Genomic DNA, 23,213 nt, shown 5'->3' with positions numbered 1-23,213 from the left:
CTGCCCAAAGTAATTTATAGATTCAACACTATCTCCATCAAGCTACCACTGACCTTCTTTACAGAACTGGAAAAAACCACCTTAAATTTTGTATGGAACCAAAAAAGAACCCACATAGCCAAGACAATCCTAAGCAAAAAGAACAAAGCTGGAGGCATCATGCTACCTGACTTCAAACGATACTACAAGGCTACAGTAATCAAAACAGAATGATACTGGTACCAAAACAGAGATATAGACCTATGGAACAGAACAGAGGCCTTGCAAGTAATGCTACACATCTGCAACCATCTGATCTTTGACAAACCAGACAAAAACAAGCAATAGGGAAATGATACCCTGTTTAATAAATGGTGTTGGGAAAACTGGCTAGCCACATGCAGAAAGCAGAAACTTGACCCCTTCCTTACACCTTATACAAAAATTTACTCAAGATGGACTAAAGATTTAACATAAGACCTAATACCATAAAAACCCTAGAAGAAAACCAAGGCAAAACCATTCAGGACAAAGGCATAGGCAAGGACTTCATGACTAAAACACCAAAAGCAATGGCAACAAAAGACAAAATAGACAAATGGGATCTAATTAAACTTAAGAGTTTCTGTACAGCAAAGGAAACAATCATTAGAGTGAACTAGCAACCAACAGAATGGAAAAAGTTTTTGCAATCTACCCAATGCAAAAAATTAGCACATCTGACAAAGGGCTAATATCTGACAAAGGGCTAATATCCAGAATCTACAAAGAACTAAAAGAGATTTACAAGAAAAAAACAAACAAACCCATTCAAAAGTGAGTGAAGGACATGAATAGATACTTTTCAAAAGAAGACATATATGAGGCCAACAAACATATGAAAAAATGCTCATCAATACTGGTCATTAGAGAAACAAAAATCAAAACCACATTGAAATACCATCTCATGCCAGTTAGAATGGCAATCATTTAAAAATCTGGAGACCACAGATGCTGGAAAGGATGTAGAGAAATAAGAACACTTTTACACTGTTGGTGGGAGTGTAAATTAGTTCAACCATTGTGGAAGACAGTGTGGCGATTCCTCAAGGACCTAGAAAGAGAAATTCCATTTGACCCAGCAATCCCATGCCCTCAGCATGGGTATTGGGTATATACCCAAGGAACTATAAATCATTCTACTATAGAGACACATGCACACATATGTTCATTGCAGCCCTGTGTACAATAGCAAAGACCTGGAACCAACTCAAATGCCCATCAATGATAGATTGGATAAAGAAAATGTGGCACATATACACCATGGAATACTATGCAGCCATAAAAAAGATGAGTTTGTGTCCTTTGTAGGGACATGGATGAATCTGGAAACCATCATTCTCAGTAAACTGACACAAGAACAGAAAACCAAACACCACATGTTTTCATTCATATATGGGTGTTGAACAATGAGAACACATGGATACAGGGAGAGGAATATTACACACTGAGGTTTGTTGGGGGTTGAGAGGCTAGGGGGAGGGATAGCAGGGGGTGGGGAGATTAGGGAGGGATAATATTGGGAGAAATACCTAATGTAGGTGATGGGGGATGGAGGCAGCAAACCACCATGGCATGTGTATACCTATGTAACAATCCTGCAAGATCTGCACATGTACCCCAGAACTTAGAGTATAATAAAAAATAATAAATGTAATAAATAAATAAAAGAATGGAAAAAAAGAAAAATCAGAAAATTATGGATTTTTTTTTAAGCAGAGAGGAAATAACCATCAACTTAGAATGATATTACTACGGAAATGATCAATCAAGAACATGAACAAATCATCCTAGATCATCCTGGTGGGCCCTAAATTGAATGACAAGTAACTTTATAAGAGTGAAATGGAGATTGATGCAGACACAGAAGAGAAAGTGACTTGAAGACAGAGGCAGAGAGTGGAGTGATGAGGCCACAAGTCAAGGAAGCTGGAGAATGCTGGCAGCCACCAGAGTTGGAAGAGGCAAGGAAGGATTCTCCCCTGGAGCCTCTGAAAGGAGGAAGTTCCTGCTGACACCTTGCCTTTAGACCTCCAGGCTCTAGAATTGTGAGAAAACAAATTTCTGTTTCTTGAAACCTCCCACTGTGTGTTAATTTGTTGCAGCAGCCACGGGAAACTAATTCAGAGGGCATGGGCTTGCTGAGGGCTTAAAAGAAGAAAAGATCCACAGAGGAGAATCTGGGGGTCAGAAAGAGGAAAAAAAAAAAAAAGAACATGAGCAAAATAAAAATGTTTTCAGAAAAAAAAAATGGCCTTGGGCCTATTTTTTCTTTCAAGTAAAATGTGTAAGCTATTCATATATCATTTTATGATCCTTTATTTTAACTAGACTTTAAGATGATCTGATCAACTACTTGTCTCAGTCATTCGAGATAAAAGAATTTTACTATTCTAGACTGAATCACATGGGATAAGTCTCAGTTTGAGATCAAAGACTTGAAATCTTAAACATACACAGGTAAGTGAAATCATCTAGGAGAAGTTTGGTTGTGGAAAGAACAATAGACTAAGCATAGAACTCCTAAATCACTATATTTAAGCCAGTACTTTTCAAAAATTTTTATCATAAGCTTCACTGAGAACTCTGAATATCCACCATATCACACAAACACACACACACACACACACACACACACACACACACACGATTTTATGAAACAATATCTAGCCTTACTGTGTGACATATGCTCTGATATTTTCTTTGCTATTCTATACTGTACTATTTCATTAAAAAATGCTCACTTGACTCATGACTTTGAGGGGAGAAATAGAAGGCCATAAACAATGAGACTTAGGAAGGGCAGAGAAGAAAATTATGGAGAGTATGAATTAACAGCAGCTGAGAATATAGAGTTGTAATAAAAGAAAAAAGTTTAATATTATTAAAGGCATCAGAGAAAGTTAGAAAAAGATGAGTGGTGCCATTGAGATACCATCTCATGCCAGTTAGAATGGCGGTCATTAAAAAATCTGGAGATGACAGATGCTGGAGAGGATGTGGAAAAATAGGAACGCTTTTACACTGTTGGTGGGAGTGTAAATTAGTTCAATCATTGTGAAAGACAGTGTGGTGATTCCTCAAGAATCTAGAAATAGAAATACCATTTGACACACAATCCCATTACTGGGTATATCCAAAGGATTATAAAGCGATCTATTATAAAGACACATACGTATGTTCATTGTGGCACTGCTTATAATAGCAAAGACTCGTAACCAATCCAAATGCCCACGAATGATAGACTGGATAAAAAAATGGGGCACATATACACCACGGAATACTATGCAGCCATAAAAAAGGGTAAGTTCATGTCCTTTGCAGGGACATGGATAAATCTGGAAACCATCATTCTCAGCAAACTGACACAAGAACAGAAAACCAAACACCACATGTTCTCACTCATAAGTGTGTGTTGAACAATGAGAACACATGAACACAGGGAGGGGAACATCACACACTGGGGTCTGTTGGGGGTTAGAGGGTTTAGGGAGGGATATGGGGGGGTGGGGAGATTGGGGAGGGATAACATTAGGAGAAATATCTAATGTAGGTGACTGGTGGATGGAAGCAGCAAACCACCATGGCCTGTGTATACCTATGTAACAATCTTGCAAGATCTGCACATGTACCCCAGAACTTAAAGTAAAAGAAAAAAACGAGTAGTGCACATTGGATTTATCTACTAGGATGTTGCAGTCAGCTAAGTAAGAGTATTTTTTAATAGAATGGTGAATGTGGGAACCTGATGCATTGGGAGAAAAAAACATGAGGTGATCTCCCTTCCTTGTATTAATAAACCCTTCCCTTCCATTTTGAATGCCACCTCCTGATCATTTCCTGGCTTAACAAAATCTTGGCTTCATTTTATGCAATGTTTAGTATCAATAGGGGGAAAAACTGGATTTTAGATTAATTGAAATGATTAAGAGAATCAGTAGATTCTCTTAGATTAATTGAATTAATTTAGAGAATTATTTCTCTTAGATTGATTTAGATTAATTGAAATTATGAAGAAATCAAGAGAAATTATTTTCTTCCCCTGACTTTAAGACTGACCTCTTCTCTAAGTTTTTGAAAAGTCATTGATATTTTGATGATCTGGTTGGAGAAATTCTTATTTTTAAGTTTAAAAGAATAAGCAGTCCAAAAAAGTATAGGGGTGATTACAGTGCTCACAGTCATCTGGTAGTCTTTCTGTTAGATCCATGAATTCCTCTTCCGTGACCTTTATCCCCAGGTTTTCTAAAAGAGTGTCCAGCTTATTGACATCAACATTGCCTTCTAAGTAAGGAATAGGAAAGGAATATGGTAAGGCAGAATGATTCTAAAATTGGACTATGCATTCATGCTGCTGTATTAGTTTTCTTCTTTATTGAGGATGAGTTTTATCACAATGAAAAAATATCATTCATTTCCTAGCATAATTGTTAAGATTTTAAGACAAACACCAAAAACTTGTCTCTTACCAGCCAACAGAAGGATAAACATTAGAACTGAATTCCTCAAATCTTATTCTGGGAACAAGCTTACAGAGCAAAAATATTCTTAAAGAAGGTTGTAAATCTAGAGCTAAAGATGACCATAATATTCTGCAAAACAGGAGTTATTTTTGTTGCTTGTATTTGTGAATTATATGTCCTGCTTTTGACTGAAATCCTTATCTGACAGCTTTTATTCTTCACCTTTTGCAGTGTATTTAAGTTTTTTTTTTTTTTCCTTTGGGACCGAATGAGGAAAAATCTAAGAAAGTCTAGCACTTTCTGGCAGATGATAGTAAAACAAACACTTGGTTACTTGCAGGTCTACTGAAGGAGCCATAAATAAAGAAGATTTTTATTTTAACAGTACAAATAAAGGTTTAAGCCTTTTTATTGTGCTGCTTACTCACGTTCAAGAGACTTCATGCCTTTCATCAACCTTTTCTGATACACTTTTCCATCAGCTATAGAAAATGGAATATTTTGTAAATAGAGTTAGAAAGTAGTACATATCTCTTAATTTCAGAAGGAACTTAAAATCTTTGCCTACGGAACATTTCAAATGCAAATAGATAATACACAGTAACAAAATGTTCACTCTCAGTAGGACATGAGTAAAATGCAAATCATAACAATTATATGTACCCACCCACTTTTCTGTATTGGGAATGTAGGGAAAATAATATTCTCTACTGCTGCTTGTGGGAATTCAAATTATAATAACTTTTCTGGAAAGAAATTTGACAAAATAAAATATCTTCCTTTTGCAACTTTACTTAAAGACATCTAATCTTGACAAATTTTAGGATGTTTGCAAAGTTTTCTCCACAAGGTTGCCAAATAAAATAAAGATATGTATTCATAAATAGGAAACTGGAAATATAAATCTCAAGTTTTTGATAGTAGTTATTATTTTGAGGTAGAAATGGAGATGTTTTGATTTTTTTCTTCTCTGCGTTATCAAGATTTTCTATGATGAGTCACGTTAATAGTGTGAAGAGATAAGAATGATAAATTAATATATACATAAATATTATCTGTCTCTCTTTATCATCTATTCATCATCTAAAAAGTGCTGAAAGAAAATGCTATAAGATATTAACTCTGATTATCTTTGGGTTGTGGAATTAAAAGCATTTTTTATTTTTCTGAAATTTTTTGGTTTTATTTCACCTAATAATAAGTTAAGAAATGTAATATTTTCTCAAAGTACAAAATTATCCACTTGCTGGTAAACTATATATTCTATTTTTTAGAAACACACACAGCTACATTATTGTTTCTTTTTATTGTCTCTCTACTCCTGCTTCTATCTCCTCCTCTCTCTATTTTCTTGTCCCTTTTATTTTTCTTTTAATCTGTTTTTACAATTCTAGCTAATCAACAACCCGAAGATGTAAAAAAATGAATATGAAATTTGATAGCAACTTGCAGCTGAAAGGTTTGATAATTTTCAATTAAACTCTAAGTGATGAATTTTTTCTTTGTATTAACATTAGCTTTTAAACAATTTTTAAGCATTTTTAGCTTATTTTGGAATGTTTTTACATATTCACAAAATCAGACTATCTAAAAAACCCAATGGCATCCATAATACTTACCATTAACTGGCAATGTTTTCAGCAAGTTCAAGAGTTCATTAGGCATGAGCTCAATCCCCAAGTTTCCTAAAACACTTTGAAGTTTATTTGTATCAACTTTGTCTCCTTTGAAAGAAAGAACACATGGCAATTTTAGGATATTATAATTATCAGAAAGAATGAAAAAGCTGGATCATATAATGACACCTTTACTTACATATTCTCCCATCCAAGTACTAACCAGGCCTGGCCCTGCTTAGCTTCTGAGATCAGACGAGATCAGGTGCATTCAGGTTGGTATGGCTGTAGACCACTTACATATTCTTTTTTTTTTTTTTTTTTTTTTTTTTTGCTTGAAGTTTTAGGATACAAGTGCAGAACATGTAGGTTTGTTACACAGGTATACATGTGCCATGGTGGTTTGCTGTACCTATCAACTCGTCATCTAGGTTTTAAGCCCTGCACACATTAGCTATTTGTCCTAATGCTGTCCCTCCCCTCTTGCCCCCCATCTCCCAACTGGCCCTGGTATGTGTTGTTCCCCTCCCTGTGTCCATGTGTTCTCATTGTTCAACTCCCACTTATGAATGAGAACATGTGGTGTTTGGTTTTCTGTTCCTGTGTTAGTTTGCTGAGGATGATGGCTTCCAGCTTCATCCATGTCCCTGCAAAGGACATGACTTATTCATTTTTATGACTGCATAGTATTGCATAGTCTCACATATTATAATCATGTTTAAGGATGAGTGAGAAAGAACTTCATTGATTCTTCATGGAAAGACAGAGTGGCCTCCTAAGCCTAATATAAAGACATGCTAGCACAGAAGAAAATCCAATTGTACAATCAGCCTACAATATAGAGATATCCAGTCTATTTTCCTTTTAGTGCTGAATCGTGTGATTATTATTTAAAGCAACTCAATCCACTTAATCCTTTTAAAATATTCATCTTCTTATTTTCTGTGTCTACCTAAATTTCAACTACTTAATCCAGAAATCATAAACTCAAAAGCTCACAAGGGTCTGGAGGTAGAGGAAAGGAGTGAAATTGGCTTTGGTGAAACAGAGAGCACATGCTTTATCCAAAGAGAAAAAACATCAGTTGTTTTGCAAGTAAACGCAGATTCAGTATTTTCAGACCTTATAAAAGTTGATAGCAATTTGAATTCAACTCACAGGGGGCTAATTTGTAACCTCTCATTAAAACACTGGTTCAGATCAGCATATTATTGTTAGAAATCACAGAAAATATAAATAACTTATTACTCAAATACCACCATTCATTTTTATGTCCAAGTCCTAAATAATTCAAAGGCAGAAGAACAGTTGTATGTAAATATGTAAAATATCAGCACTAATACATTTAATATTAGGACAGCACCATGCAAAATACAACAGAGTTCAAATTCAACTAAAAATGTTTTAGTAATGTCTTACCTGTAAAATATTTCATTTCATTCATCACCTTTCTCAGATCAACCTTACCATTAACTGTAAAACAAGGAATAAATTCGACAGAAACATGACAGTGAGACTATGAAAATGTTGCACAGAGCAGAATTTAGTATTTATTTGCTTTAGAAAATGTAACATTTGCTACACTCTCCTTAAGAAAGCTCAAATAATAATAAACACAATTATTTCTTAAACAAAATACAATTAATCTTTCAGTAGCAATGATGTATTATGCTTTGGGGAAGAACAGTGACTAATTCCTAGCTTCTGAAAAAAAGTACTTTTTTCTTCTAGAGGCAAAGTCATATTTATTCCATATTAATCAGAAAAATCTAGCTATAACCTAGGAATCATGGAATATTAAAAATATAGTTATTTCATGAATTCAATAAACTTTTCTTTTTGAGTCCTCACAAAATACCAGTAGAGTGGCCAGAAGAGTATATCAATTGTTAATAGTCTTGTTAAGTTTATGATGAGAAGAATTTTTTGATCCTTAATCTACATCTATTCAAGTATTCCTGGACACAAATAATTTCTGTGGTAACATCAGCTACTGGTCAGGACAGCAGGAAAATGTGTTTTTATTCAACTGGACTATTATAGGTAATCAAGCCCATCAGAGAAAAAGATAAGATCTTTGAAGGGGATTACTGTTTTTTTTGACTTTGTGTATGGTTTGCTATGGTGAGCAGTCAACTAAATCCTTTTGTCTTTTGCTTGCCCAACTGGTTTTTAATGAAAAATTCTGACCCAAAATGGAAGGGCTCTCTGCCATAGGCTATTTAATTGGGGATTTCCACTGAGAACTAGGCCCTCAGGGAGTTCTCTTTCATTAAAATATTCTAAATTTATCTCAAAAAATAAGGAATCTATTAGCAGGAATAAAAACATTCTATGTGACAAAGAAAATTTCATTTACCTATAATGCTATTTTTTAAAACTTTTTTTAAAGTTCAGGAATACAGGTGCAGGTTTGTAATGTAGGTAAATATGTGTCATGGGGGTTTGTTGTACAGATTATTTCATCACTCAGGTTTTAAGCCTTGTCCCCAATAGCTACATTTCCTGTTCCTCTCCTTCCTTCCAATTTCTACCCTCAGTTAGATCCCAGTGTCTGTTGTTTCCCTCTATATGTCCATGTGCTCTAATCATTTAGCTCCCACTTACAGGTGAAAAGTGCAGTATTTGGTTTTCTGTTCCTGTGTTAGTTTGCTAAGGATAGTGTTCTCCAGTTCCATCCATGTACCTGCAAAGGACATGATCTCTTTTTTTAAATAGCTGTATAGTATTCCATGGTATAGATGTACTTCATGTGATGTTATTCTTTTGTGTTTACCTTAATCAAATTTTGAAAGGGATCTGTAAATGTGGAGACCTGAATAGGAATCATTGTCTCTTTTACCACCATCTCCAAGCTGTTTGCTTTTGGGAATCAAATGTTACTGGTCTCTATAGACTGCTAGGCACATATCAAGCCTTAGGCTCTGATGGTGTCCTGGAAGAAAGAATGGACATGGGACTCTCTCTCCCATGGCCTAGGAAAGCACCAGAAAAGTGTTGGAGCATGGGGATAGAACTGAGAAGCAGACTTGGGGAAGCACTTGGTGCATAAAATCCTAAAGACTCTGATGAAGGCCAATAAAGGCCAGCATGAGGTGTTCCCGGTTCATATAACTCCTAAAAGACCAAGAAGAAGTAAAACAGGTAGGCAGAAGTGTTCATTCTCCTGAGGTGGTGAAAGTACAAGGATGCCAGAACAGAAGCTTCCTTCCACTCTATAAGTTAAAAAATAGTCTGTCATAAAATGTGTTCTATGAAATTATAATTAAAGGCTCTTGAAATTGAAGAGAGATGATGTAAGATAAATTCTAATAAAAGTACTAAATTACCTCAGTAAAACTTGGGAGCTGATAGTTTGTTAGAGTTGGAAATGTATAGTTGGGGAAGTGAAGACATGCTAAAGCTCTCATGGTTGGGGGTAGAGGAAATAATGGGAGGAGTAAGAGTATTCTAAAGTATCAGTCTATTGGGATCATGTGTGTGTATGATGAGGGATGAGATAGAGAAAAAATAAAATATCTGGTGGGATATTTATTATTATTATCCATATCTTGATGGAGAATAAAGCAGTCTTTTTTTTTTGCCAGTAATAGTAAAATCATATGTAAGTATGACAGCGAGTGAGAGGAATGAGCTCATAGATGATTCAGAACCCTAACTTCTGAGTTTTCCAGCTGAGACACCATGAATCAAAGATAAGCCATCCTCACTATTTTCTGTCTGAATTCCTGACCTACAGAATCTGTGAGTATAATAAGCAGTTGCTTTATGCCACTAACTTTTGGAGTATTATGTTGCAGCATTAGAAAACTGGAGTAGAGGCTTTATACAAAATAGTATTTACTATATAAGCCATTTATATGTTTTGGGGTAGGTAAAACTGATTCATGGTAGAAAAAATTGGTATACTGGTTGCTTCTGGGGTTGGGTGAGGACTAACTGGGATGGAGCATGAAGGAAATTTCTGGAGTGACAGTAATGTTCTATATCTTGATGTCTGGGTTACACCGGTATATGCATATGTCAAAACTCAGCAATCATGCACTGTAGATGTATATCAGTAATAACATTAACTATACTAAAAACTAACCAAAAGAGAAAAAAGAGAAAGATTGTCAGACTCAAAAAACAGAGGCTAATTATATGCTGTATACAAGATATACCCTTTAAAAACATGGGCACAGATAGACTGAAAATCAAAGGAAGGAAAAAATGTACCAGGTAAACAGAGAAAAGCTAGTAACACTGGTAATACTGGACAAAGTAGTATTTAAGGCAAAACATATTACAAGAAATAAAAAGGGACATTTTAGAATGATAAATGCATCAACTCAAAAAAGAAAATATAATACTAAAATAGCTCAACCACACATAAAATAAAAGTGCATGTAACATTTAACTTATTATTCTTACTCAGTTCCCTATTTCATTTTTAACTTTTATTTGGAATGGCTGAATAATAACAATCACTACCTTTCTCAGATAATTGTCAGGGGACAGGGGGCATTCCAGTTATCCTTCACTGGCATTTCTCTTTTTTTCTCTTCCATTTATTTATCTTTCTATGTTAACTTTCTTTCATTATATTCTTCTAGCATCTTCCACCAAATCCGCAATTTTGCCAACTTAATTTTCCTCTTTCTGTGTATTATCTGGTCAATTAGTGGCTCTGTTAACACTTTCATTGATTTTTAGTAATAGTTCAACAAATTTCTTACTTAAGGTTATAAAAAAATGTTATATATGTTACTTAAGGTTATAAAAAAAATCTCCACCTTGTTATTAATACCTAATCCAAACCCAGGGAAGGATTAGGTACTATTAATAAGGTGGAGATTTCATTTTGGCCAGGGATTTCAGAAATTCTGAAATTCTGCCTATTATAAATTAATCCTTATCTGTAGGTCCCCAAGATAAATACAGACCCAACAATTTTTCGAGTCTAAATCTCTTGAAGTATATCTTCTCATAAGCCAGTAGTACTTAAAAAGATTCAGGCAGATGTGGACTATGAGCACAGTCTATTTCATTACTCTCAAACCTAAAACTGGGTCTCAAATTTTGCCACTGTTACTTGAAAAAAATTTGATATAATATATACACGCCAGCATCAGGGGAGATGGAAAAGGAGAGGAGGTAGTTTAAATTGTCCACCATAAAACTTTCTCCATAGGACCCATACAAAAGTGAGAGACAGAGATAGACAAACACTGATTCAGATGGGTGTCATGTACAGCAGGTCTACCTAGCCATAGTAAAAGGGAAAAAAACCATAAAAGATTAAGTACCCTTAAAAAAATAAATACTGATATCACCTATTAGCAAATGTGGCCAAAGGTATGGATTGGAATTTGAACAATACCTATCAACTCTCCCTACCTTATAGGGTATATGAAGAAAAGTTGAATGAAATCAGCAAGAGATAGTATGTGTTCTTCCTTTGGACCTGAGTTTTTCCTCTGAGGTTTTCAGAATGCCTTCTTGATGCCAAATAAACATATATATATATATATTTTTAAAGAGACTGAGTCTTGCTATGTTGCCCAGGCTGAAGTGCAGTGGCTATTCACAGGCACAAGCATAGTACACTGAAGCCTTGACCTCCTGGCCTCAAGTGATCCTCCTGCCTCAGCCTCCAGTGTACCTGGGACTACAGGTAAGCACCACTGAATCCAGGTCCAAATAACATTTTTAATAATTGTTATAAATAGTCTTATAAGACTTGGTTTTCTGTAAGGTTCAGTAATATCTAAAATTCTCACCATCAACTGGTAGGTTTTGTGTTAGATCTTCAAGCTCTTTTTCAGTGAGGTTTATGCCCATGTTTCCCAAAACTGTATCCACTTTCCTGGAGTCAATCTTCCCTCCTTATTAAAAGAGAGATATATAAGCAAATCTTAATGCTATAAAATGTGGGGAAAACTATCAACTTCTGAGGATTATGGTTAACATTTTCATACAAAAGACCAAATACTAAGAAGACATTTACAGGTGTACAAAGAGAGTCAGTAATAGAGTTAGAATTAGAGCTTGTTGTTTTAATAGTCATGATAAGCATACCCAGTATAAAGTTTTAAAGATCATTGAATAACTTCTCACAGAATTTCAGCAAGGTGATGATCCAATGTTTCTAACTCATTTTCTCTGATTTTCACTGTTTATTTTTACAATAACTTCCAATTATGGCAAGGGATGCTGGATTTTCCACTCCCATTTTCTTTTTTTAAACAAAAAAATTAAAAAATGTATTCTAAAAAAAAAACCTAGATACATGTGCAGAATGTGCGGGTTTGTTATATAGTTATACATGTGCCATGATGGTTTGCTGCTCCTATTGGCTCATCCTCTAAGTTCCCTCCCCTGACCCCATCCCCAACAGGCCCTGGTGCATATTGCTCCCCTTTTTGTGTTCATGTGTTCTCAGTGTTCAATTCCTGCTTATGAGAGAGAACATGTGGCATTTGGTTTTCTGTTCCTGTGTTAGTTTGCTGAGGATGATGGCTTCCAGCTTCATCCATGTCCCAGCAAAGGACATGATCTCATTCTTTTTATGGCTGCATGGTATTCCATGGTGTATAAGCACTACGTTTTCTTTATCCAGTCTATCATTGATGGGCATTTGAGTTGGTTCCATGTCTTTGTTATTGTAAGTAGAGCTGCAATAAACATACATATGTTGATTTGAGATCTTCCTAGCCTTCTGATGTGAGCATTTAGTGCTATAAATATCTCTTTTAACACTGCTTTAACTGTGTCCCAGAGATTCTGGTACATTGTTCTCATTGGTTTCAAAGAACTTCTTGATTTCTCCCTTAATTTCATTATTTACCCAGGAGTCATTCAGGAGTAAGTTATATTTCTGTGGGGTCAGTGGTGATATTCCTTTCATCATTTTTTATTGTGTCTATTTCATTCTTCTCTCTCTTCTTCTTTATTAGGCTAGCTAGCAGTCTATCTAGTTTGTTAATTTTTTCAAAATCCAGCTCCTGAATTCGTTGATTTTTTAGAAGGTTTTTTTATGTCTCTATCTCCTTCAATTCTTCTCTGATATTAGTTATTTCTTGCCTTCTGCTAGCTTTTGGATTAGTTTGCTCTTGTCTCTCTAGCTCTTTTAATTGTGATCATAGGGTATTGATTTGAGATCTTGCTAGTTTTCTGATGTGAGCATTTAGTGCTATAAATTTCTGTCTTAACACTGCTTTATCTGTGTCCCACAGATTCTGGTACATTTTCTCTTTGTTCTCACTGGTTTCAAAGAACTTCTTGATTTCTGCCTTAATTTCATCATTTACCCAGAAATCATTCAGGAGTAGGTTGTTCAATTTCCATGAAATTGTGTGGTTTTGAGTGAGTTTCTTAATCCTGAGTTCTAATTTGATTGATTGCACTGTTTTCTGAGATTGTTCATTATGATTTCAGTTCTTTTGCATTTGCTAAGGAGTATTTTACTTCCAATTATGTGGTCGATTTTAGAATAAGTGCCATGTAGCATTGAGAAGAATGTATATTCTGTTGATTTGAGGTGGAGCGTTCTGTAGATGTCTATTAGATCTGCTCGGTCCAGAGCTGAGTTCTAGTCCTGAATACCCTTGTTAACTTTCTGTCCCATTGATCTGTCTAATATTGACAGTGGGGTGTTAAAATCTTCTACTATTATTGTGTGGGAGTCTAAGTCTCTTTATAGGTCTCTAAGAACTTGTTTTATGAATCTGGGTGCTCCTATATTGGGTGCATATCTATTTAGGATAGTTAGCTCTTCTTGTTGCATTGATCCCTTTACCATTAGGTAATGTCCTTGCCTTTTTGGATCTTTGTTGGTTTAAAGTCTATTTTGTCAGAGACTAGGGTTGCAACTCCATAGTTTTTTTGCTTTCTACTTGCTTGGGAAATATTCCTCCATCTTTTTATTTTGAGCCTATGTATGTCTTTGCATGTGAGATGAGTCTCCTGAATACAGCGTCAGTGTTAGGCCTGCAGAGGCACTCTGGCCGCAAGCTGTCACAGTTGGTATGTTGGACTGTTCGGACAAGTCTTGGGACCAAGCCATCCAGCCTCCCTGGTGCCAGGAGGGGAAAAGCACAGCTTGTAGCTATAGAAATGGGTGTCACCCTTCCCCCACCCAGGGAGCTTAGCAAGCTAGGCAGTTGCAAGTCCCAGTGCTGGCTGCTGCCCCTCCCATAAGGAGCTCAAATGGCTTAGACAACAGGCAGCTGCGGCTGGTGCTGGCCACCCTTCCCCACAGGGATTTCAGTAGGCTTAAGCAGATTCCAGTTGAGAGGCTATAAGAATCTGTACATTTCAAGGTTGGGATGCTAGGTCCCGTTGGCATGGGTTCACGAGTGGGATCTTCCAATCTGTGGGTTGCACAGTTCCATGGAAAAAGCAGAGTTTCCCTGGCTGGGTAGCAAGCTCACTCACTGCCTACCTTGGCTGGGGGCAGGGGGTTCTCCTTTCTCATGTTGCTTAAAGGTGGGCCACCACACCACACTGTTCTTCCTTCTCTCCATGGGTCACACCAGCCTTCTAGTCAATTTTGATGAGAGAACCTGGATACCTTGGTTGCTGGTGAAGGATTTACATGTTTATTATGGTTTTTTTTTTCTTTGACGGGCACCTCTGAACACCACTGCTTCTAATCAACCATCTTGGCCCTGCCCCATAAATTTTTTTAAATTTTAATTTTTGTGAGTACTTATTAGTAGGTGCCAATATTTATATGGTACATGAGATGTTTTGATACAGGCATGCAATGTGTAATAATCACATCACACATTACATAGCATGGAGTATCCATCCCCTCAAACATTTATTCTTTGTCCTATAAGCAATTCAATTAACATTTTATTTAAGTTAAAAAAATAATTTCCCTTTACTTTTTGTGGTGTAGCCTTGGCTATAATAATTTCTTCTGTCAAAGTTTGAAAAATTCCCAAGAAAGCATGGGAATTCTTTCCGAGTTACACCATAAGAAGTGATCTCTTAAAGTAGAGGGTAAAGTATAAAAGAAACAAAAGTATGTAATAATATACATGCTATGTGGCAGGATGCACAATTTAATCACAAGGAAATTATGTAAATGCCAAACATGTAATCGTAGATTAATCAGCATTTTATTAAGCATCTCCCTTACCTTTAAGAAACTTTATAGCATCCAGCAATCTTTTCTGAGAGACCTTTCCATCTGTAAGAAGAAGCATTGTTCAGATCACACAAGAGCAATGTGGGGCTTTACGGAAAATACAAAATCAGGAATTTCGGAAAGACATATTTTATGAACTGCCTTAGAAATTTTCTAACTTACTGAAAATCAATGAAATTATACAGAGTTTGGAGAAAGTTGTAACTTTATTAATATAGGCAGTTAATACTGCCACTCTACCATGCCAAAACATATCCTTTCTTCTTATTTTGTGATATTTCCATTTTCCCCTATTAGATCACTCCCATTCCATTCTTTTTCTCATTTATTCTGGCTTAAATTTTTGACCTTTCAGTAGAATCAAAAGTAATAAAAGACATAACTGAACACTGATGCCAGAAAACATGATGACACAATTGTTGATCCTCAAACTAAAAGCTGAATGGCACAAATAATCTTTTAAAATATAATGGGGTCATTTTTTATGGGTCATAGATTATTTTTAAAGTGAGATAATTTTAGAAGTTTTCACAATTTAACAATAAGCCTCCCTGGAAGACTACATTTTTATTTGAAATACTCACCATCAACTGGCAGATTATTTACCAGTTCTGTGAGTTCTTCATCTGTAAGCTCTATCCCCATGTTTCCTAGAATTGTTTTCATGTCATCGACATCAACTTCCTCTCCTTCAAACAGATAGAATGGTAACACATGAGATTTTAAAGGACTACCTAATTATTCTAAACAATAATTACATCTTCTATTAATGGTAAATAAATATCTTTGATTAATCTGGAAAAGGTGAAGTTACAGGCTTATTAATAAAACATGCCATTTATGTTTTGTTGCTAAAACATTGATAAGTCAAAGATAAGGTCTAGGAAACTGGACACAATAATTTCATTAAAAAATAGCTTAATTAGAAAAAAAAAAAAAGCAAACTTAGAGGCATCACATTACCTGACTTCAAACTATGCTATAAGACTATGTTAACTAAAACAGCATGGTACACATACAAGAACAGACACATAGACCAATGGAACAGAATAGAGAACCCAGAAAATCAACAGCCACCTGATCTTCAACAAAGTCGACAAAAAGAAACAATGGAGAAAGAAGGCCCTAAGAAAGAATGGTGCTGGGATAATTGGCTAGCCATTTATCAGAATGGTAGTTGTTAGCACAGGCTAGCTATATGCAGAAGAATGAAACTGCACCTTTACCGTTCACCATATATAAAAAGTAATTTGAGATGCATTAAAGATTTAAATGTAAGACATCAGACTATAAGAATCCTACTTTGGGAGGCCAAGGCAGGAGAATGCCTTGAGCCCAGGAGTTCAAGACCATCCTGAGCAACATAGTGAGACCCTGTGGTGGTGTGTGTCTGTAGTCTCCTTAGGAGGCTAAAGGGGGAAGACTGCTTGAGCCCAGGAGGTTGAGGCTGTAATGAGCTGTGATCATGCCACTGCACTCCAGCCTGGGCAACAAAGTAAGACCATTTCAAGAAAAAAATCCCAAGCAGCAACAAAAAATCCGCTATAGGCATCCTAGGAGAAAATCTAGGAAATGCCATTCTTAACACTGGTCTTGGAATACAATTTATGACTCAAAAAGCAATTGTGACAAAAACAAAAATTGACAAATGGGAACTTATTAAACTAAAGAGCTTCTGCACAGCAAGAAAACCCATCAACAGAGTAAACAGATGACTTATAGAATGGGGGAAAATATTCACAAACTATGCATATGGCAAAAGTCTAATATCTAGAATCTCTAAGTAACTTAAAGAAATCAACAGGCAAAAACAAATGATTTCATTCAAAAGTGGGCAAAAGACATGAATGCTTTTCAAAAGAAGACATACATGTAGCCAACAAGCATATGGAAAAAAAAAATGCTCAACATCACTGGTCATCAGAGAAATGCAAATCAAAGCTACAATGAGATATCATCTCACACCAGTCAGAATGGCCTTTATTAAAAAGTCAAAAACAGCAGATGCTGGCAAGGTTGCTGAGAAAGGAGAATACTTACATAGTGTTGGTTGGAATGTAAATTAGTTCAGCCACTGTAGAAAGCAGTTTTGAGATTTCTCAAAGAACTTAATACAGAATTACCACTTAGCAATCCCATTACTTGGTATATATCTAGAAGAAAATTAATTGTTCTACCAAAAAGATACAGACACTCCTATGTTCACCACAGAAAATGCATGGAATCAGCTTAGGTGCCCATCAATGGTAAAGAAATTCTGATAAAGAAACTGTGGTACATACATACCACAGAATACTATGAAGCCATAAAAAAAAAAATGAGATTATGATCTTTGCAGCAACTGGATGGAGCTGGAGGCCATCCTAAGCGAATTAGTAAAGGAACAGGTAAACATTGGGTACACATGGACATAAAAAGGGCAAAAATAGAACTAGGGACTACTAGAGGTGATGGTGGGGAGAGAGACGTGGGTTGAAAAACTACTTATTGAATACTAAGCTCACTTCCTGGGTGATGGGATCATTTGTACCCCAAACCTCAGCATCACACAATATGCCCATGTAACAAAGCTGAACATGTACCCCCTGAATCTAAAATAAAAGTTGAAATTATTTTAAAAAAAACAGCTTAATTTAAAAAGAATTTAAGAATAACAGGAACACATATAAAATATGTATAAAGAATTGGAATCATATACATTTAGCATTTATATTTACTTTATAAATAATATTTAGTATTTATGTGATCAGTAAACAGTTGATTACATGTATGAAAAGTATACTCTCAAGCATTAGGGTTTCCATTGCTAATTTTCTCAGTATTCATGGCTAAAGATAATTATAAGTTTGAATAAGAATGAACTTCGGCCACATGTGGTGGCTCACGCCTGTAATCCCAGCGCTTTGAGAGGCTAAGGTGGGCAGATAACAAGGTAGAGAGATTGAGACCATCCTGGCCAACATGGTGAAACCCGGTCTCTCTCTACTAAAAATATAAAAATTAGCTGGGTGTGGTGGCACGTGCCTGTAGTCCCAGCTACCTGGGAGGCTGAGGCAGGAGAATCACCTGAACCTGAGAGGTGGAGGTTGCAGTTAGCCCAGATGGTGCCACTGAGCTCCAGCCTGGTGACAGAGTGAGATTCCACTCAAAAAAATAAATAAATAAAATAAAAAACTTGAACCTCTAGTTTAATCAATCAAAAGGCTTAACAAAACAAGTTAAAAGAACTGTCTGATATTCTTAGTAATAAATCTAGAATTCTTTATTGTCCTTAAATAAAGTGTGTTTTCATGTGCTTTGAGCAGCCTTTTAAAAAACAAAATACAGTTCTTTTAAAATGTTTAAGAAAAGTAAAATGAGTTCACTGAAAAAATCAGAATAATATATATTTGGTCACTTCTTCCTCACCTGTAACAGCTTCTACACTATCCATCAGGTTTTTCAGATCAACATTCTTGTGGGCTGTAAGATAAAGTTTAACAGAGAAAAGCAATAACATGGACTCTGAAAAAAGACATATAGTACAGGACGTTCTTTTTATTGAAGATTTACTGTTGAATAATCAATGAAAATAAATCCAGTTAAAATGAGGACCAAGATTTAATAGTATATAATAAATGAAAATGATATAAAAGGTTCAATAGCAATGAATAAATGCTGACTTTTAAAAGTGTGTTGTGGTATGATTTCCCAACAAAATTATATCATTACATACTATAGCATCTTTATTTTTATTTTATTTTATTTATTTATTTTAGATGGAGTCCTGCTCTGTTGCCCAGGCTGGAGTGCAGTGGTGTAATCTTGGCTCACTGTAACCTCTGTGTCCTGAGTTCAGGCGATTCCCCTGACTCAGCCTTCCTAGTAGCTGGGATTACAGGCAAGAGCCACCACGCCCAGCTAACTTTTGTATTTTTAGTAGAGACAGGGTTTCTCCATGTTGGCCAGGCTGGTCTCGAACTCCTGACCTCAAGTGATCTGCAAGCCTTGGCTGCCTGCAGTGCTGGGATTACAGGTGTGAGCCACCTTGCCCAGCCAACATCTTTTTAAACTTTAAAACATATAAAAAGTAATTTTTGCAAAAGTGATTGACTTTTTTCTTGAGGATTCATCTAACTCCTTTGAAGTCCAAATCATGCTATTTTAAATGGCCTTTCAAGTCACTATTCACAGGGAATTTTCTTCAATTATTAAATGGTCTAATTCTGTCAGATCCATACTTTCAGTGGCTTTGTGTCTGATTTGACCAGTCCTCCAACTTTACTTTCACTTACTCATTGAAATTATGCATATTTCTCAATATGTATAAAGATTATTATCTTGTATTGCCTTATGTTCATGCAACAGGCAGAGAATAGTGTTAAATTAGGAACTAATTACTTACGTGATGAGTTTAGTAATACCCTGAACCAAATGGCAGCTAAGAACTCAACTAAATTTCAATAGTTTTACATCATTGATATCTATCTTAAATTAAGAAAACAAAATAAATCAAGTTTAAAACTTATAATTTAAGACATAGTTTGTATAATAAATTAAAAAATATACAAGCATACAGGGAAAAAGTAAATAATTCCTTCTTTCACCTCTTCTCATTTTCATTGCCACATCCACCATTACTAACAGTTTGGCATATATCCTTCTAGACTTTTCTTGTGCTTATAAAGGTATTTATATATATATAATACTACTATAATATTATATATATATAATACTACTATAATATTATATATATATAATACTACTATATTATATATAACTATAACTATATATAGTTATATATAGTTATATATGTACATATATAGAATACTCTCACTCTGTCTCCCAGGCTGGAGTGCAGTGGTGTGATCATAGCTCACTGCAGCCTCAACCACCCTGGGCTCAGATGATCCTCCCACCTCAGCCTCCTGAGTATCAAGGGTTACAGGGGTGTACCCACCATGCCTGGCAATTTTTGAATATTTTTTGTAGAGATGGGCTTTCACTATGTTGTCCTAGGCTCAAGTGATTCACCTGCCTCGGTCTCCCAAATTGCTGGGACAACAGGTGTGAGTCACTGTGCCTGGCCTAAAAGTATACATATTTTAAAAAATCAATAATACAATATATATTTCTCTGTAACTTATTTATTACAGTCACAAAAAAGTAAAAAGAAAGCACCTCAATATCTATTAGTAGAAGAATGAGTTCTGGCCGAACAAATTGGGTTATACCCTGGATTGGCAACAATAGTATATGGATCAGTGATAAAAAACAGGTTGTAAATCCTAATTTTATAAAACAATAATTCCTCCCCTCCTCACTAGCAACTGTGCCCTACTCCATGATGTATAAAGAAAGTGATTACAAGTTTTAAAGAAATAAAAATGAAGAGCCTTGTTTGTTTTTTTTTGTGGGTTCTTCTGATGGCTATTCAAATGTCTTTTGGGCAACAACTCATTTAAAATTTTGAAATAGTCATGGTTAATCCTGCAAGCTCAGCCTCTGTTTAATGTCACAGTGTTTCTTAGGCTGGGCACAGTGGCTCACACCTGTAATCCCAGTACTTTGGGAGGCTGAGGCAGGTGGATCATTTGAGGTTTTTCAAGACCAGCCTGGCCAACATGGTGAAACCCCATCTCTACAAAAATACAAAAACTAGCGAGGCTGTGGTGGTGCACGCCTGTAATCCCAGCTATTTGGGAGGCTGAGGGAGAAGAATCACTTCAGTCTGGGAGGCAGAGGTTGCACTGAGGGGAGATCGTGCCACTGCATTCTAGTCTGGGTGACAGAGTGAGATCTTGACTCAAATAAATAAATAAATAAATAAATAACCACAGTATTTCCCATAATGCCCATCATTAGTCAGGAGATCTTTTATCATATCAAGTTCCTTTTCTCTAAGCTTTACTTTCATGACTTCCAAAATAGCATCCAGATTATTTACATTAACCTTCCCTTCTTTTGAACATAAAAGCAAAGGGAGAAAAATGAAATAATTCTACAATATTAACTATTTTCAATTCTAATATTCTAAAATATTAAAACTATATTGATAATACACGTATATTATTATGTTCAACTAACAGGTGTTAGTTTTAAATGATTATATAGTCATTGAAAATGACTGTACAGATTATCTGTAAATGACTGCACAGATATTTATATAGTCATTTCAAGTTACGTAAATGACTATACAGATAGTTATCATATATGACTATACTATCTATATATATGTATATATGTATACTATCTGTATATATATATATTTGCTGTCAAGTTTCTTATACAACTGAATATTAACCTCATATATATGTACATATATACATATATAAATATTTATTGTCAAGTGTATGGATATTTATATATATGTATATGTATACAATTGCTGTCTAGTGTATATATATTTGCTGTCATAGTAAATGACTGTATAGTAATTTAAAAGAGAACAACTTTATAACCTCTATAACAATTGCTAATGTTTTCATGAAAAGAACAAAAGTATAGTAGATTTATTGATTTGTTCTACTCCACAGAGATTAAAAGCAAAGTTAAAATTAGAACTTGTTTCCTCAACCCTTAAACATACCTACCCATGGAAAGGTTATGTGGTGCAGGGTTTAAGCAACCATAACTGGAGAGCACTAATCTATAATTTCTACAAAAAAGAAATTGTATGTTTCCTAAACTCTCACTCTCAGATTTTCACCATTTCTGGTCAAATTTTAGAATATATTGCCAAACATTTCCCTCACTCCCTTCTTCCCTCCCTTCCTATCTTCCTGTGTTTCCTTCTTTCTGTCTGTCTATATGTCTTTCTTTTATTTATGTTCACAGGAATGGTTTTTCAGAGAAAGTTTGAAAATTACAAAGCAGTAGAGAATTTCCTTCTAAGATAAAGTATAGGCTATTACCAGGAAAAATACAGATGTTTCACAATAAGCAAAATAAAATATTCTATTAATATAAATTTAACACTTCAAGATTTTCATATATTGAGCTTACTCACGTTTATTATACTCCACATCTTTCAGCAACCTATTTAGGAACAACTTTCCATTAGCTGTAAGAAAAGGTGCAATTCAGATCTCTGGGAAATTAGTAATGGAGATTCACCAAAACATTACAAATTAGAGAACTGCACAAAGATACATTTTAATGATTTGCTTTTAAAATTAATCTATTTTATAGTCACACAATATTGACATTTAAGAATGGAAACACACAGTGACGAACCTATTCATTCTTTGGTATTAGAGACATTTATTAGTCTATCTCTTCCATGTTGGAATACTAAAACATGTATCAAATACTTCCTTCTTTCTATTCTAGTGTTGTTCTATTCCTCACTTTTTCACTGCTCATATTGTAAACTTAATGCTAATCTGAGGGAGTAATATTTGTCACCTAGACAACTATTTGGCAGCATAGAGATGACTCAAATTGTATTCGAAGTGGTAATGACAATTTCTTTTCAAGTCAAAAGTGCCTTTCTATTAACCTATAGCATTTTTAGGATAAATTATCCTATTAAAAGATTGAGAGCTGCTTACACAGGCTCATTAAATTAAGTTTCCTGGAAGGCATGTGGCATTTACGTGGCTTACCATCAATGGGCAATGTTTTTAGCAGTTGCTTGTGCTCCTTATCTGTAAGCTCGATCCCCATGTGTTTTAGAATACTCTGTAGATCACCAGCATCAATCTTTTCTCCTTTAAAAAAATGAAATATTCCTAAGTAAAGTAATAAGGAACAATCTAATTATTTCAAGTTACGTAAAAGTACACTTGTGCTGGTATAGCCTTTTCTCTAATACAAGGATGAAGAGGAATGAGAATATGAGATTTCTTGATAAAAATAGAGAAATGGGAAACTGAAAATAGAATTTGTCCCTTCATATGAATAAATGGGATATATTCTTAATAGTGGGAATAATACCAGATAGCACAGAAGAAAATTTGGTCATGTAATTATTAAGATTAGGATGGTTAGTATAAT

The 23,213-nt window shown here is 35.2% G+C and overlaps 1 protein-coding gene across 9 annotated transcripts in view; it reads right to left on the bottom strand.

Annotated features, from left to right (window-relative positions):
- Positions 1-6,615: 6,615 nt before the first annotated feature.
- Positions 6,616-23,213, bottom strand: part of EFCAB13 (EF-hand calcium binding domain 13) — a 277,023-nt gene continuing 260,425 nt past the window's right edge. For all 9 annotated transcript variants that reach the window (XM_074388801.1, XM_074388793.1, XM_074388794.1 and 6 more), the window contains 7 exons: positions 22,823-22,927; positions 22,225-22,278; positions 18,645-18,698; positions 15,821-15,925; positions 15,228-15,278; positions 11,860-11,964; positions 6,616-7,570 (listed from right to left, as the gene is read on the bottom strand). In XM_074388801.1, coding sequence (XP_074244902.1) covers positions 7,491-7,570; positions 11,860-11,964; positions 15,228-15,278; positions 15,821-15,925; positions 18,645-18,698; positions 22,225-22,278; positions 22,823-22,927 — 554 coding nt within the window. In that variant the 3' untranslated portion in view covers positions 6,616-7,490. The remainder of the gene's footprint in view (positions 7,571-11,859; positions 11,965-15,227; positions 15,279-15,820; positions 15,926-18,644; positions 18,699-22,224; positions 22,279-22,822; positions 22,928-23,213) is intronic.

The sequence above is a fragment of the Saimiri boliviensis genome, chromosome 17, assembly GCF_048565385.1.
Source record: "Saimiri boliviensis isolate mSaiBol1 chromosome 17, mSaiBol1.pri, whole genome shotgun sequence".
Lineage (NCBI taxonomy): Eukaryota > Metazoa > Chordata > Mammalia > Primates > Cebidae > Saimiri > Saimiri boliviensis.
Note: the sequence above shows the minus strand (reverse complement) of the source record. Positions and strands in the feature narration are given on the sequence as shown.